General features: G+C 36.3%; 1 protein-coding gene across 2 annotated transcripts in view; it reads right to left on the bottom strand.

Annotated features, from left to right (window-relative positions):
- Positions 1-14,961, bottom strand: part of cables1 (Cdk5 and Abl enzyme substrate 1) — a 29,118-nt gene that overhangs the window by 2,107 nt on the left and 12,050 nt on the right. The window contains exons 2-8 of one of the 2 annotated variants that reach the window (XM_079613289.1): positions 13,383-13,454; positions 12,648-12,740; positions 11,297-11,374; positions 7,026-7,131; positions 5,913-6,066; positions 5,467-5,570; positions 3,658-3,764 (exon numbers count right to left, since the gene is read on the bottom strand). In XM_079613289.1, the coding sequence (XP_079469415.1) occupies positions 3,658-3,764; positions 5,467-5,570; positions 5,913-6,066; positions 7,026-7,131; positions 11,297-11,374; positions 12,648-12,740; positions 13,383-13,454 (714 nt within the window). The remainder of the gene's footprint in view (positions 1-3,657; positions 3,765-5,466; positions 5,571-5,912; positions 6,067-7,025; positions 7,132-11,296; positions 11,375-12,647; positions 12,741-13,382; positions 13,455-14,961) is intronic. The other variant, XM_079613290.1, reaches the window with a different exon arrangement.

Below are 14,961 nucleotides of genomic sequence, written 5' to 3'. Positions count from 1 at the left end.
AAGTTAAACTAAAACCACCAGTAGGTGGCGGCAAGTCACTTTTAATAAGGAAATCATTGAGTCATTAATTCAACAGATTCGTTCAAATGGCTGATTATTTCAGGAACAAAGCATTTAGGCTTGTTCGACTTCGTGCGGTGCTGCGCAGACCGGTCGACGGCTGACTTGCAGTGCATGCTGGTTAGATATCGTGTCCGACTTGAGACAGCGGCGACGCCACATGACTGTGACGCAAGCCATCAAATTACTGCGAGAGCGACAGCCGGGGCAGCTTCTCGGGAGCGGTTCACGAGCTCTGATGACGACACAACTGTTCCACGATTGGCCAAATCTACCGTGCGACAACTGTCACGTGTGTTTAGTATTTATTCTTTCCTTCAGAAACCTTTTAGAAACCTTCAGTTCCACTAATGCTCATAAATCAGTTTTTTTTTATAACATAAAAGCACTCTGTGTGATTGCTTAACTATAGCTATAACCATAGCCTAAAGGACAGTATTAAAATGCAGTAAAAAGTGCCCCTGTATTGAGTAAATCACACAGTGCACTCTCAGGGGCCATTTACACTAAACAGTTTTCAACAAAAAACGTAAAACTTTTTATGCGTTTTGGCCGTTCATTTACGACAATGGTCCAAAGTTCACGGAAAGGAAACCAAGATTGCAAAAAACGGCATTGTGCTTGTTTTCTGTATTTTACAAAAGCTTAGTTTTGAATAATTTCTTGACTGGTTTGGTTTTCCGTATGGTAAACAATGAGTCCGCACACCAGAAAATGCTCCTTAGCAAATGTAATGCTTGCTCACCGCGTGTAACGTTTCGGGCCCAAGCCCTTCATCAGACATTTTCCGTATGACCATAAATTACGGAGTAACAGGTTCCTCAGAAGGACAAAAATTCCTGTGATCGCGCCGGCGCCTCACGCGCGCACAACTTATTCTAGCATTGCTAACTTGATAATTCGTGTCTGTTAATTTCGTGTCTGTTAATTATCAAAATAAAATAGTCAACCAAACATATAGAAAGTTAACCAAACCGTGTCTATGCTACAGAGGTAGCCCCTCGTTTAGGAACGAGCTCCTCGATCTGTTCTAGCTGGTCCTTCTCCTGCTCGGATAAGTGCCACCCGGTTCTGTCTCCCCTTCATTTAACGATAGAGCATAATATGAAATGATAGACTTTTTATTTCGTCCAACCGATATATATTGTCATATCGCACAGCTCTAGTAGACGATATATAGCGCACACACCGAGACTTCAACCCCAGTGAAACGCTCCTGATCCAGCAAATAAAGTCCTTCAGGCTTGTTCGAGAACTCCAGGTGTGTGTTGAAGCAGGGTTTGGACTAAACTCTGCAGGATTGTGGTCCTCCAGGAACTGAGTTTGACACCCCTGTTTAATTTCAACTCTAATTAAACGCCTTTAATGTTCTTCAGGATGACTTTAAAACACAGGCAGGTGAGATAAAGCAGATTGGAAATAAACTTTGCAGGACATTAGGTCCCCAGAAGCAGAATTGAAGACCTCTGCCCCAATTCATCCTACACTTTCAGCTTAGCAGCCCATCAGAAACAAAGAGATGTTTTATAAAACAACAATCAGCTTTGTTCAAGTTTTTCTTGCAGCAATGTTTGGACTTTTTGTGCATTCACGCTCGCAGCACGTGTATAATGATTTAGCCATCGGTTTGTTTAACTTTCAACCGTTCCTGAACTCTGAAAAGAATTAAGACCTGTGTTAGGAATTAAATCTTGATTGAATAACTGAATTATTTCATTTCCTCACTGCTTTCCAAGGATTATCAATGATGTAATGTTAGAAAACAAGATTTGGTGAAGTTCCAGATATTAAAGAATATGTAGAAATTATGTAGTTTATGTATCTGCTCCATCATTCTGATCCAGAAATGCATTGACTTGTGTTTTACTGTACACCAAAGCACTGCTAAGATATCATTATTTAAATGCTAGCCGTCATAAAAACAAGAAAATGGATTTGAATGATGTAAGCATTACTTGACAAGTTTTTTAAAAACATTAAAAGGTGCATTAAGCGATTTCTTAAAGAAATCGAGGTTGGGTTGTTTCTCTATACACAAGTAACATTAGTTTTGAGTGTGTGCTGCTTGTGACTAACAACGAACTCTTGCTTATATATACCTTTTTGTTTTCTTGTCGTTCATTCGTAATCTTCCCTTTATTTTCCGCAAAGCTTTATTTTGCTTCACTTCTGCTATGATAAAGAAACATCCACTCTTGCATTGCGTGTTTGTGCATTTTGGGGGCGGAGCAATGAAGGGAGGGTCGTGGTTTTTATAAATGTGAAGTGTTTCTCAGAAATTGCTTACTGCACCTTTAAATCATTTTAAATATTGTATTGACTACACATAAAATATTATTGACTTCCCTTACACCCCATCAAAGAGCAACATTTGAAAGTTAAAAAAGCATAAGGCAATGCAAAAAAAAAAAAAAAATTGGCTTAAAATTGACCATATTTCTCCATAAATGGCTCTTTTTAACCTCAAGCTCAAAATTATAGCATTCTACATTTCATATTGTTAACTAGATACAATTTATTAATGTTATTTGCCTGTAGTGATGGGAAGTAAAATCCATTTCTGCAAAGAAATGTTAAAAATAAAAAATATATATATATGTGTGTGTTTGTACATAAATAAGAGAGTATAAATGCTAATGTATTTTGTTTTACATTTCTTTGTAAGTATAATTTACTGGCAACAGCTCTAGTCCCTTATTATTCTAATTAAATGTTTTGATTTAATTTAACAAGACATGCATGATGACGCATACATTTAATAAGGTTAGGAAAAAAATTGCCCCTGGAAAATACATTTAATGGGGGAAATATTTATTTATTTCCAGGGGCAATTTTTTTTCTACAATGTCTGACGTTCAACTAGCTGCGTTTTCATGAGCACGTTTTGTTTAATTCAATCCTGAATAATTCCAATCGATGATTTTGCCTAAGACGTGCGATCATTCACTATCTATGAGCAGCATCTTTGAAATATGCTTTATATTTTAAGCATTTGAATTGTCACGTTGTGCATGGAAAATTAGGAAACACGAATGTGAATGAATTTGCAGTCGAGTTTCGTAACCATAGACAAAGAATTGTAAAAAACAAAATAATAAGAGTACAAATAAATCACTGTAGAAAAATATACAGAAATAAATGTGGAAATAAATAAATGTAGAAAATACAATTATACATAATTAAATACAATAAAATAAAATATCGGTTCCTGATGTCATGCAATGGTGACAATTTCTTTTCAAACAACGCAGTGTCAAGTTATATCAATAAAACATTCAAATAAAGTAATTTGTGTCAAGGCAAATTGCTGATTATTGCCTTTCGTTCACTTAAGTTGATGGTGTTTGTGGTCACAGTTTCATTCGCTGACCCTTTATGTCGGATACGACTGACCAATATTAGCCTGCATCTTGATATACGTTTCCTAAAAGTTTTATGTAAGTGTAATTGTCCGACAGTTGAAAGTAACAGCTCAGTTCTCGCGCTACGATCTATCATTTGTGCACGTCATTGCCAAATTGTAATACTTGCCTTTAAAAGGCTCAGCATGTACAGTAGGATCATCAGAATGGTTCGACTCGATACCAACTTCCTTACCTTCTGATCTTGCTCAGCGTTAGACGAATGTGAGGGAACTTCTCCTTAAAAGTCTCATTCATGTCCTTCTTGAGATCGGAGGGTTTGACATACTCGATGACTGTGGTCTGTAAAGAAGTGTGGACATTCATTGAGACACACACACACCACATGGGGGAAAGAGACAGTTTGTTCTATAACAGATTCAAGATTAGAGGGTTTTCTCGAGCATGCTCCTAGTTACAGTTTAATGCTTATTATAATCCTAACATCTATACTTTAGTGAATGTTTATTGTTGTATACACTTATGAGATGATGATAATGGAAATGCCCAGGGCTAAATACTTTGTTTATATATTCTTGCTGGACACTTTCCTTCGCAGAACACAATGGCGATTGTTACGAGCGCTGAATATCCAATAGAAGGAAGGGAAAGGCTGTCTCCTGAACTGGTCAATGTGTCTACTATACAATGCAAAAACACTAACAGAGCTGAATAGGAAATGAACAGTCTTCTGTTACGTAAACCTGATAAAAATCACATTTAGCCGCTAACTGCTATTTGAAAAAAAAAAAAAAGGAGTTGCCAAGAAACTTTTTTAAATAATGAAGACGAGCAAAGGCATAGTGAAGCTGGTGCCCATATTCATATCCAGTGTTTGGAAGAAAAAAACTATTTTTCAAGGTCACCAGTCTTATATTTCTGCCAAACAAAGTTACTAATTAACTGCCAACTGGATTCAAGTTCACACTGCAAATGTGCCTGTAACGGTTACTAATAAAACTTAAACTAGTAGCATGACCTGTATTTTTATTTAAGTACTCCATATGAAAGAAAAAATAATCACAAATGACATTGTTATATCTAAGATGTTTCTCATAGAGCAGTGAGATTGACAGATTGAGATGTTTTTTCTTACAGAAAAAGTTTTTTTCTTATTTTGTGTTTGTAGTTTCAGAGGAGATCTCAGCGGTCTCAAACTGAGCTCAGATCTGATCAAACATCAGCCATCCTAATATGAACTTTAATATTTCACATCAAATTTGTCTGATATTTTTATACTCCTAATGTATATATCAACGTTTGTTTCTTTTTTTTTTTACTTATCCCAATTAATTAAGAAAAACATCTGAAATAAACATGTAAATAAAAAATAGGGGTAAGTTAACATGTTAACTTAATATATTTATTGCATTTATTTATTAAAAACATCATTAATATTAATAATATAATAATAATTGTATGTAAAAAAAAAAAAGACAAAAAAGACAGGCTGTCAATTTAATGCACAGCTATTTTTTCCCCCTGATAATATTTGAATAATTCACTTTGGCCTTAGTACAATGACAGTCTAATAGCCAATTATTTAATTTTGGAAACTATTAAATGTTGTTCTGCATAATGGCTTGTTATTTGTGTCTTGATTTAAAACTTGATTTGTGTCTTGAATGATTTAAAAGCACTTGCATAAATAATAGTGTGATCATTTTAATGTGACGCCAGCAAAAGGATGACGGAAAAAAACTAATGCTAAAATACTTTAGCGTCAAACGGAACGGAAAAAAATGAACGAATCTTGCATTGACGTGTTAATTTTGACAGCACTATTAAAATGCGATTAATTAACCCAGCATTTGTTTTTTCCTGTCGCACACACTTTTATGTTAGATGCGATTAATCGATTTGACAGCGCTTGAATCATCATATATTGGGTCCTTAGCATCAAAACATTTTGGCTACAAAACAGCAATTTTCCACTAAATACACACAGACTAGGAAAGAATCACATATGAATCGGTCAAGTTTTGCATTGCGCGACATAACTCACCATGTACGAGGGAAAGATAAGCACTCTTTTGTGCTTTCCACATGGCCATTGTGGGTCATCCAGAAGATTTGGGTCATAGTCCCTAAAATCTCCCAGTTCATTCCCTATGAGAAAAGAGAGGGCAAATAAACAGACTATACATATGCTGAGATTGCTTAATAGTCTAAACAAGTGCACTACTTAGTGTGTATCAGAAATGTTGCTGTTCTAAATGTATTGGCTTCATAACTGAGACAAGCGTATGAACAGAGGACGACTATTTTGGTAGGACACTCAATATGTTTTAATCAAGAAGTTCATGACCTTGCTCAAAAAAATAAACAACACATTATTAAACTAAGGTCTTACCAAAATGCTCATTAAACTGTACAAGCAGCCTCTTGTCAGGACACTTCAGGGTATTGAGGGGAAATGAAAGAGCCATGACAAGCTGTTGGCACACGCACCTGTATCAAGGCTACTCTGGTTACTGTTGGCACGTGCCAGGCTGAGGCTGCGGTGGCTGGCATTGCGAGACTGAGAGAAGGACGACGTGGAGTCGATGGTGTTTCGACGACCCAGGACATTGGTCGGATACAGGAACTGTGTGTATGACACTGTCTGCCAAGAGATTTACAGTATCGTTAATCTTAATGAATATATGGTCAAAGATTAAGAATGTATAATAGCCACAAAAGAGGCCATAAAAATGAATATACAAGGAGAAGGGAAGATGAAAACAGTGTTCCTTTAACCACATACCTTACATTTTCTTTTAATTCAAGATTGACAATCTATGTAACTCTTGGCCCTCTAGCGGCTAAATAACAAAACTGCACGCATTTTGTGGAAGAACATTGTTTTGGCTGTGCTTCGGCTCTGCGTGACTGCGGATGAATATGGTTATCACACCGCTCATAAAACATATTCACTGCTAGGCTAAGGAGATATAACCAGTTTAGATTGAAAGGATATCAGGCTGACTAGCTGAAGACGTGACTGTAGCTGAACACATTAATAGACACGGTACTTCCTTAAATACATTTTAGCACAGCGTAAACAATCATAATAATGACCTTTCACAATCCATAATGTTTACAATGAACTCTGCACATGGAAATTCCATGTGCAGAGTTCATTGTAAACATTATGGATTGTGAAAGGTCATTATTATGATATGATGGAAATTTATCTGTTGAGTAATAAAAACGCCATCTCCGCGTCGCATTCAAAACATTTCAAATCCCTCAGTTCTCACCATTTCCGAAAAGCCAAGGCAATGTTGACTTGTTTTATTACGAGCTCTTCTTTTTACCAGCAGACTCTCCTCTGTCCGGCTTTTGTTTAAAACGAGCGATTCCCTGAAGATTCGACATTCATCTGCTCTATCTCAACCGTTCTCCTTGTGACAACTAACCTATATTTCACTCTTACACCAAACACGCGTCAAAGTTGCAACTTTCCTCTGTTTATGGTATAAAATAGGACTAAAGGTAGGTCTGGAATATAAACACTGTTAATAGTGGATGAGGGTAAGAAAAAAAAACTTAACCAAAAAAATAAGTAATTAATACACTAACCTTGCCATCTGCACCCAGTTCAACCCCCTCCAGGCCGATCACCATCTCCTTGGCACTTATGCCACCCGAGGGGTGTCGCTGGCGCCCGCTTTCTGCCTTCACATCCCTGCTGGGGCAAGAGAACAGCTCAGAGCCCCTCACACACACACACACACACACACAGCAGAACCTGCTCTACATTCGACACAATACAAATAATACAGGCGTGCAGGCTATTAGGGTTAAAAGGTATTGGACATTTTAAATGTTGGCTTTAAGAGGATGAAAGAAAACAATATAGTATAAGTGTTGTTTTTAAACCAAATTCTGTACACTTATACTAAACAGTGTATCATTTTATACACTTATACAATTAACAATTATTTTGATAAATGTTATTATAAAACGTTTACTGAATTTAAATTAATTATATAATAAAAAAAATAAAGAAATGAATTGCATTGCATTATTGTTTCATGCCCCAAGGATCAAGGTGAATGGATGAATGGATAATATATATTTATAAATATTTTGATCGTCAGGGTCCAGGACTAATAAAAAAATATATATATTATTAGCCATTGACATGACAGGGAGAAATTGGGATTAAGATTATCACAGCTGTGTTAAATTCAGGATATTATCATTAACTAAAACCATAAATTAAAACATTACTGAGAAATAAAAGAAACAATTAAACTATTTTAATTTAAAGTTACTTTATTTCAGTAATTCAACTTAAAAGGTGAAACTAATATATTATCTAGACTCATTACATGCAAAGTGAGATATTTCAAGCCTTTATTTGTTATAATTTTGATGATTATGGCTTACAGCTTATAAAAACCCCAAATTCAAAATTAAAATATTGTGAAAAGGGTTTCATAAGCAAATAAAGGCTTGAAATATCTCACTTTGCATGTAATGAGTCTATATAATATATTAGTTTCACCTTTTAAGTTGATTTACTGAAATAAATGAACTTTTGCACGATATTCTAATTTTCTGAGTTTCACCTGTATATAGATTTTTTTTTTAAACACGATAAAATTACTAACTACAATTTAAATGAAATAAAATCTAATTCAAACCATTAACAAAAACTACAATAGTAGATCAATGCTATTAAAATAACTGCAGGAGGATTAGTTAAAACTCTTTAGTGATCAGTTACCTTTACATAGCTAAAGGCGTCAAAGGAAAAAAACAACAACTAAGTGTCTAGAAAACTGTTAGTAGCACCAGAATACACATTTATGAACTAACTAAAGTCATTCAACACGTTTTTTCCATTGATAAACTTAATTATCTAGATAAATGCTACTAGCATCATGACTTTGTTTGGCAAACACTAGAAGATTTGATTATTATCTGACATGTGATGAGATGAAGCAGAAACATTACATTATCTAGCGCATCTGTAAATAACGTTGCCATTTTGTCAACGCATAAAATATAACTAAAAAGAGAAACAAAACTCAAGAGACAGACCAACTAACCAACCAAACAAACCAAAAATACTGCAGGAGAACTCATTTATTCATGTGCGGACTCAAAGCAAAGCCGTATTAGTAGATGACGGGCAGACCTCGGCGTTAGCGCAGTGTTTGTGAGATGTTTAGTGATGCATCAATGAACTCGGATCCCGTGAGGATGCAGACAGCAGTTATAGGTAATAGGAGCCCTTCAAACAGCTCAGTCAATGGAAACGCATTAGGCAGGAACTAATATGAACAGGTGCCCTTGAGAGTTTGTGAATAAATATTTAAAAGACGAAACCAGATTTTCAGGAGGAGTCCATGGCAACCTCCAGCTCCACAGTGTATAGGAAACACTCCCATAACCAAAATGATCCGTTCACCGGACTCGTTCCTTCGGCTTGCTGGCGAAAACCTCGTGTGCGTTTTAGTTTAGCATTCAATCGGGAACACGGGAGGATCTCTCGCTCCTCGGCCACTGGTGGCGCTGGTGCAAGCACAGCATGTCCATTAACTGGCACTACATTCGGGAAAGCCCACTTAGACTGATCTGTCAATACTGTGCACTTTACTGCCAATCCGCCAAGCCAAAACATCAATGGACTAAATCGTGGCAAATCTAGCAATTCATCATATTGACAGCATAACTGGGTGGTTTCACTTATATAACACTATATACATTGGAGACTACATTGAAAACTTAGAAGCATTCTGCATTTCTAGGTCAAATCAATCAAGTGTGCTAACATCCTAATCAAAATCTCAAAATAAATGACAATTGACCATGTTATCCCCGAGTAGAAAATGTCTTTCTTTCCATTAGAATATCAAGTGTTTGAGTTCATGTTTGCTCTTATGAGGGACTAACCAAACGCCATCTTGGTATTAATGTTCATTTTTTATTTAACTTTTCAATGAAACCGTTATGCTAATAATACAATTTGCAATGCATAGTGCAAACTATTGCAAAAGTCTCAGACCACTATTGAAAATGCATGAGACTGAATTCATCCAACCACTGTAAACTAATATTTTCATGATTTGTTATCACAACTTTTTACTGAAATAAATAAACCTTTGCATGATATTCTAATTTTTCGAGTTTCAACTGTATATTATAAAACACTGAGGCTTTAATCTCTATTAGGCTTTTATCAATTGTCCACTGTACATCAATAAAAGCAAGTGTAGCCATAAAAAGAAGGTTTAAATGGATTTAACGCTGGCCTTTGCCCAGTTTCAAATACAGTGTTTCACAAAGTAATAATTCTTTGTCTCATTGTATCTTTTAAAGGAACACTCCACCGTTTTTGAAATAGGGCTTATTCACAGTCTTTCCTAAATTTAGATAGGTGGGCAAATGCATTTTTGTCTCAGTGCATGCATTGTTTTTGTTTGGCTGGGTCGCCGCTAGCTTAGCTTAGCATAATGAATGGAATCCTTTGTTGCCAGCTAGCATGTCCTGAGTAAATGTGAAAAAACACACAAAAAAACACCTAATTACTTCTTGTGGCCTGTGCTGCATATTCAAAACGAGTACAAATAGCGATGCAGATTAAGACTAGGCGATTTCCTAGGCAGATATTGACTTGGGACTATATTAGGGTGAAGCACAGGCAAAGCACTGCTACTTGGGCGCAGAGATATCACGCAACACCTGAAATCCGTCAACATTTTACCGTGACCTGCACCGAGTATCTTCACTTTTGGATTGTGTTTATTTTGAGAAGTTACAGCTACAGCAAACATGGTAATTGAAAATAATCACTTCCTCTGTGGACAGCTGTCCATTGGGCATGGGGCGTTTTTTCCAGTTTACTTTATCGCACCGGAAAAAAAGTCAAGGACTGCAGGATGGATCAACGCCGAGAAATCCTCGGTAGTTGTAACAACTGCGGGCAACTGTTCAATTCTTCCATTTTTACTCAGGTTAAGAGAAAATCAAATAGGCTTACACTCTATAAAGCATAAACGGTTTTAAAAATGAACTGTGTAATTATTAGCATCACCAAATGTGAGTGCAAAAGTAACTGTCTTCAAGCAGGTTTCCCAAACACTATTGGTCGGTCAAACAGAAAGTCCCTCCTCAAATTTACACCATTGGCTGAGCTGTGCTGGATTGGTCAGGATACTCAAACAAACAGATTAACGCGCCACCACAGAGCTCTCGCTTTTCTCAGGGAAATAAACCCATACATGGCTTACTGAGTCGTTTCTGCATTTCATTCCAGCAATAAATTACAGCTTAAAACAATAGGAAAGCAGGCAATGCCAAGATGTAGGTAAGAAAAAACAACCCATTAGAAGTTAAATATCAAAGCAGACGGCAAGACGTATTAAATCTTAAATAAATAAGCTGAAAAGCAGCAGATTCAGGATTTTAAAAAGCCTGTTCTTAAAAAAAAAAAGAAAAGCGGTAAAGTCAAGGGTGAGGTCTGTGTAAAGCATGCCCAAGCTTGTTGGTCAATCACTCTGAATTGAAATTACACACCTACAACCAAAAATCTGGACAGCTATGAAACACTGATACAAACGATCCGTGCATAGAGTCTAAAAACTACTGAATAATGAGAACACTGCATGAAGAAAAAAGAAACTTGAGGTACACTTTCGGCGTACATACTTTAAGAGAAGTATAATATTTTTAAATGATTATTTAAAAGAAGGACGCTAAACGTTTAATTGTGGACCCGTTCTTAATGGCCAGGGGGGAAATAATTAAAATGAGAAGATGGGAAAAGTGAAGGGATAAAAAAAAAAAAAAAAAAAATGGTTGATGGTGAATAGAAGATTTGCATGCTGAAGAATACATACCCTGTTTGGCTACAATCTCGATAGGGCAGGACAGAAAAAACACTATAGAAGGATCTTCTGCCACTGATAAGGACTATCCTATAAAGAGAAAATCATACATAAACTAATTTAAGTGAACTCTGTCAATATAGAGGTCAGGACCACAGGCAAAGATGGAGAAATACACAGCAAATGAATTATATTTAATAGTATGTCATATATTACGTAAGAATGTATATGAAAGAATACGCAACAAAGATAAGAAAAAGAAAAGGCAAACACTCTTTGAAGTAAACTAAAACCTCACTGAGAAACTGAATAGATTTACAAACAAACAAAGGATTTAAGAATGGAATATTCTGCCAAGGCTTTCATTTATTCTGCCTTATATTCCTTCAGAAGTTCATGAACTGCTAATAACTGATCTGAAGCTCAAAATAAACTAAATAATGGATCAAAGCACAGCTGAAAAAATAAATATTGTTTTTCTCGCTCTCTCACACATCAAACGCTGCAGTTAGCTTTACAAAACTAAAGTCAAAGACTGCAAGTGTGTGTGTTTGATAGATATTCTCGGAAGCCTTAAGGAAAAACAATGCTGGTCACAACCTCTTGTTTTACAACACACCCATTCACATTCAAATTCAGATAAAAGAGAGCATCTGGCAAACACTAAACACAAATAATAATAATAATAATTAAAAAAATACCCACTAATAACATGCCTAAAATGTTTGGGTTTCAAAGAATGTCTGAATCTTAAAAGACCAGAGGGTCAGTTGGGAAAAAAAAAACAAAAAAAAAACATCTCACTCTCTCACACACACACGGTGAATGTGATTTCACCAAGTACAACATGTTCCTGGATCAACATCTTTGTTGATCCTGGAACGACATTTCAGATTTGAGGATTTATTTCAAGTTTAGGCTTTAAACCAGGGTCAGGTGCTTCTACATCAGTGTTATTCACCGTCGTTTCCTTCTGATTTTAGAGTAATAGGGTTATGACTACATTTTCAGACAGGAATGTTGTTCCAGAATCAACTAAATATGTTGACCCAGGAACATGTATAACTTGAAGAAATCACTGTGACCTAGATGACACCGCTATTAAATTGGAAGAAATATGATGTGTGCATACTTGATGTCCATGATTATGCTGGGAAAATTCCATCAAAAAGGGAAATAATTGTGTAATATAATCGGTGAAATCTATGGCTAAATTCAGGGGGAGTCTTTCTCTCAAACACTTGGTGTGTGTGTGTGTGTGTGTGTGTGTGTGTGTGTGTGTGTGTGTGTGTGTGTGTGTGTGTGTGGGTGCTGCTCTTGGCGAGATGTCTGTGTGTGGGTTGTTGGGTAGATGTAAGAATACCTTCCATTGCGCATATCATGTTGTCTTATGTTTTTGATGAAGTGGACCTTCTTGAAACTCTTTGGTCGGGGTGAACCAGATAAAGTTCGGCATCTAGATGAAACAAAGCAGCATCAACACTGTTCATTAAAAAAAAATAAAAAAAATATTAATGGCAATATATACTAAATATCAAATTTCGGCTGCCTGACTTTTATTTTTATATCGCCCAGCTCCTTATACAAAGTTGGATATATAAGTATGTCCAACTCGATCTGCTTACGTACAGTATACTCTCGAAGGGCGATACATAATACATGGCATATCGCAACTGCTCAGTTACCTAAATGTGACGAGGATATTCATATATTCTAAATATTAACATCATAATTTTCTGTAAAGCTGCTTTAAAACAATGTATATTTGGAAAAGCACTATATATAAATGAATTAGACTTGGCTTATGACCTTATGTTTTTATTACACTAACTGTTATTGTACATCGTTAATTGATTTATTGTTATATAAGCTTTATCCAAGTTTAACTCCCTCCAAGCACTTCTAAATTGTGTTAAATATTAACTATGTGCAATGTTTCAAAATCACTTTTAAAAGTAAAGAGATGTATCTAATGTTAACTGAAGGAATAATTATATGGGTAACCCTAGCGATAATTAACCACAATTTGGCCGAAATGTAATGTCTCTAGCTGTTGAGAAGTTTCTGCACAAAACATTAATGGTCCCACTGGTAATACCTGCGTAGAGGGGCGTTCTCCTCAATATCCTCAAGAGTCTCCAGTGAAGAACGCTGGGATATCAGTCTCCGCCTGCAAATCAACAACAACGGTGAGATTTTGTTCTGCTCCATTCATTAAAAATCACACTCATGAACGTAAACTTATAGTAATAACTTCACATTTTCATATATTCCTTGAATGACACAAAGGTAAGCACATTTCACTTCTTTTGATGGAATGGGAATAGGGGATGTTGCAGGCAAGACTCGAACCAGTGATAACCAAATGTCTCAATTTTGGTGTTTTAATGTCGGACTTATGCCCGGTACACATTGTAAGATTTTTTATTTCTGTGGTCGTGGCTCCTACGACCCACGTCTATGGACTAGCCAATAAAAATGCAGCATGAAATGGCGTATTGATCAACGTGACATGGCTCTAAAACTTAAAACTACTTACCTCAAGCCCCATTTACAAAATTGGCATGTCAAGTTGCCCTCTTTTCCCTTTAAAGCCCGAAATTGGCGTCCGAAATTTCCGCACGTTAAAAAATAAATACGACCTCACGTTATGTCAATCACGCTTGCACACTGCCTCCGAAACTTTCATCCGTCAAACTTTCAAACGCATACGAAAATTTCGGACTCAGTGTGCAAGGACCTTAGCCATGTCTGCAAATATTTTCTCCTCTTTTGCTCTTTTTCAGCGCACATAAAAACCACAATTGCCAAAGTGTGATTCATCTTGCTCTTTGTTTACCGCTAGCGCATGCTGATGACGTTTTATTCTTCTATACTAACTTGCTTCGTAGCCTACGACTCAATAGGTGTGATCGTCGTACAGTTTACATACATGTCGTATCCAAGTTTATTAGATCCATGTCGCACAGTGTAGTTTGTAATGATCTTATAGGATTGTCGCAATCAGTATCAGGCATTACATGTGCCATGATTAGACCTACACACTCAACAATTAATCAATTCATTACAGTTGTTGCCACACAATAGGCTCATGTACAAAAATAGCACAGCATTTCGCACACCACCTATTGAGTCAAGCATGTAACCAACTTACGAATTAACTAATCTTTGTCTGGCAATGTGCTGAGAACAACATTAGAGCATTACTTTAAATCCAGGTTAAAGTTTACCCATCAATACCAAACCTTTTGTGTTTGACTTTTTTTCCTGATGTAATATGATCACACACACAGAATGTTCCAGAAACAAGCCCCTGTAAGAGGATAAGTCACAGCTCCTGCACAGATTTCAGTTACATTTTTCACAACACATTCCTCCTCACAGGCTGAGGTAATAAGGAACATGTATTAGTCTGCTGATAAGGTACAACACACTAGGAGATTGAGAAAATGCCTAATAAGCAACACTTGTTTCTATTTCAAGACATTATCATAAGTTGTTTTTTACACACTCTGAGCTTGAGTTCTTGATTTTTGCTTTTCAGGGGCAGATAGCAGCTCCTTGTTGCAAAGACCTGTATCTGTAGAAACGTGGGCTGATGAATGCTTGTGTTCCTGCCAAAAGAGCTCTGAATTCAGACCAATAACAGACACCTGATAAGAGTGTGACTACTGCGA

The sequence above is a fragment of the Phoxinus phoxinus genome (assembly GCF_949152265.1).
Source record: "Phoxinus phoxinus genome assembly, chromosome: 5".
NCBI classification, from domain to species: domain Eukaryota; kingdom Metazoa; phylum Chordata; class Actinopteri; order Cypriniformes; family Leuciscidae; genus Phoxinus; species Phoxinus phoxinus.
This window is presented reverse-complemented; position numbering and strand designations above follow the sequence as displayed.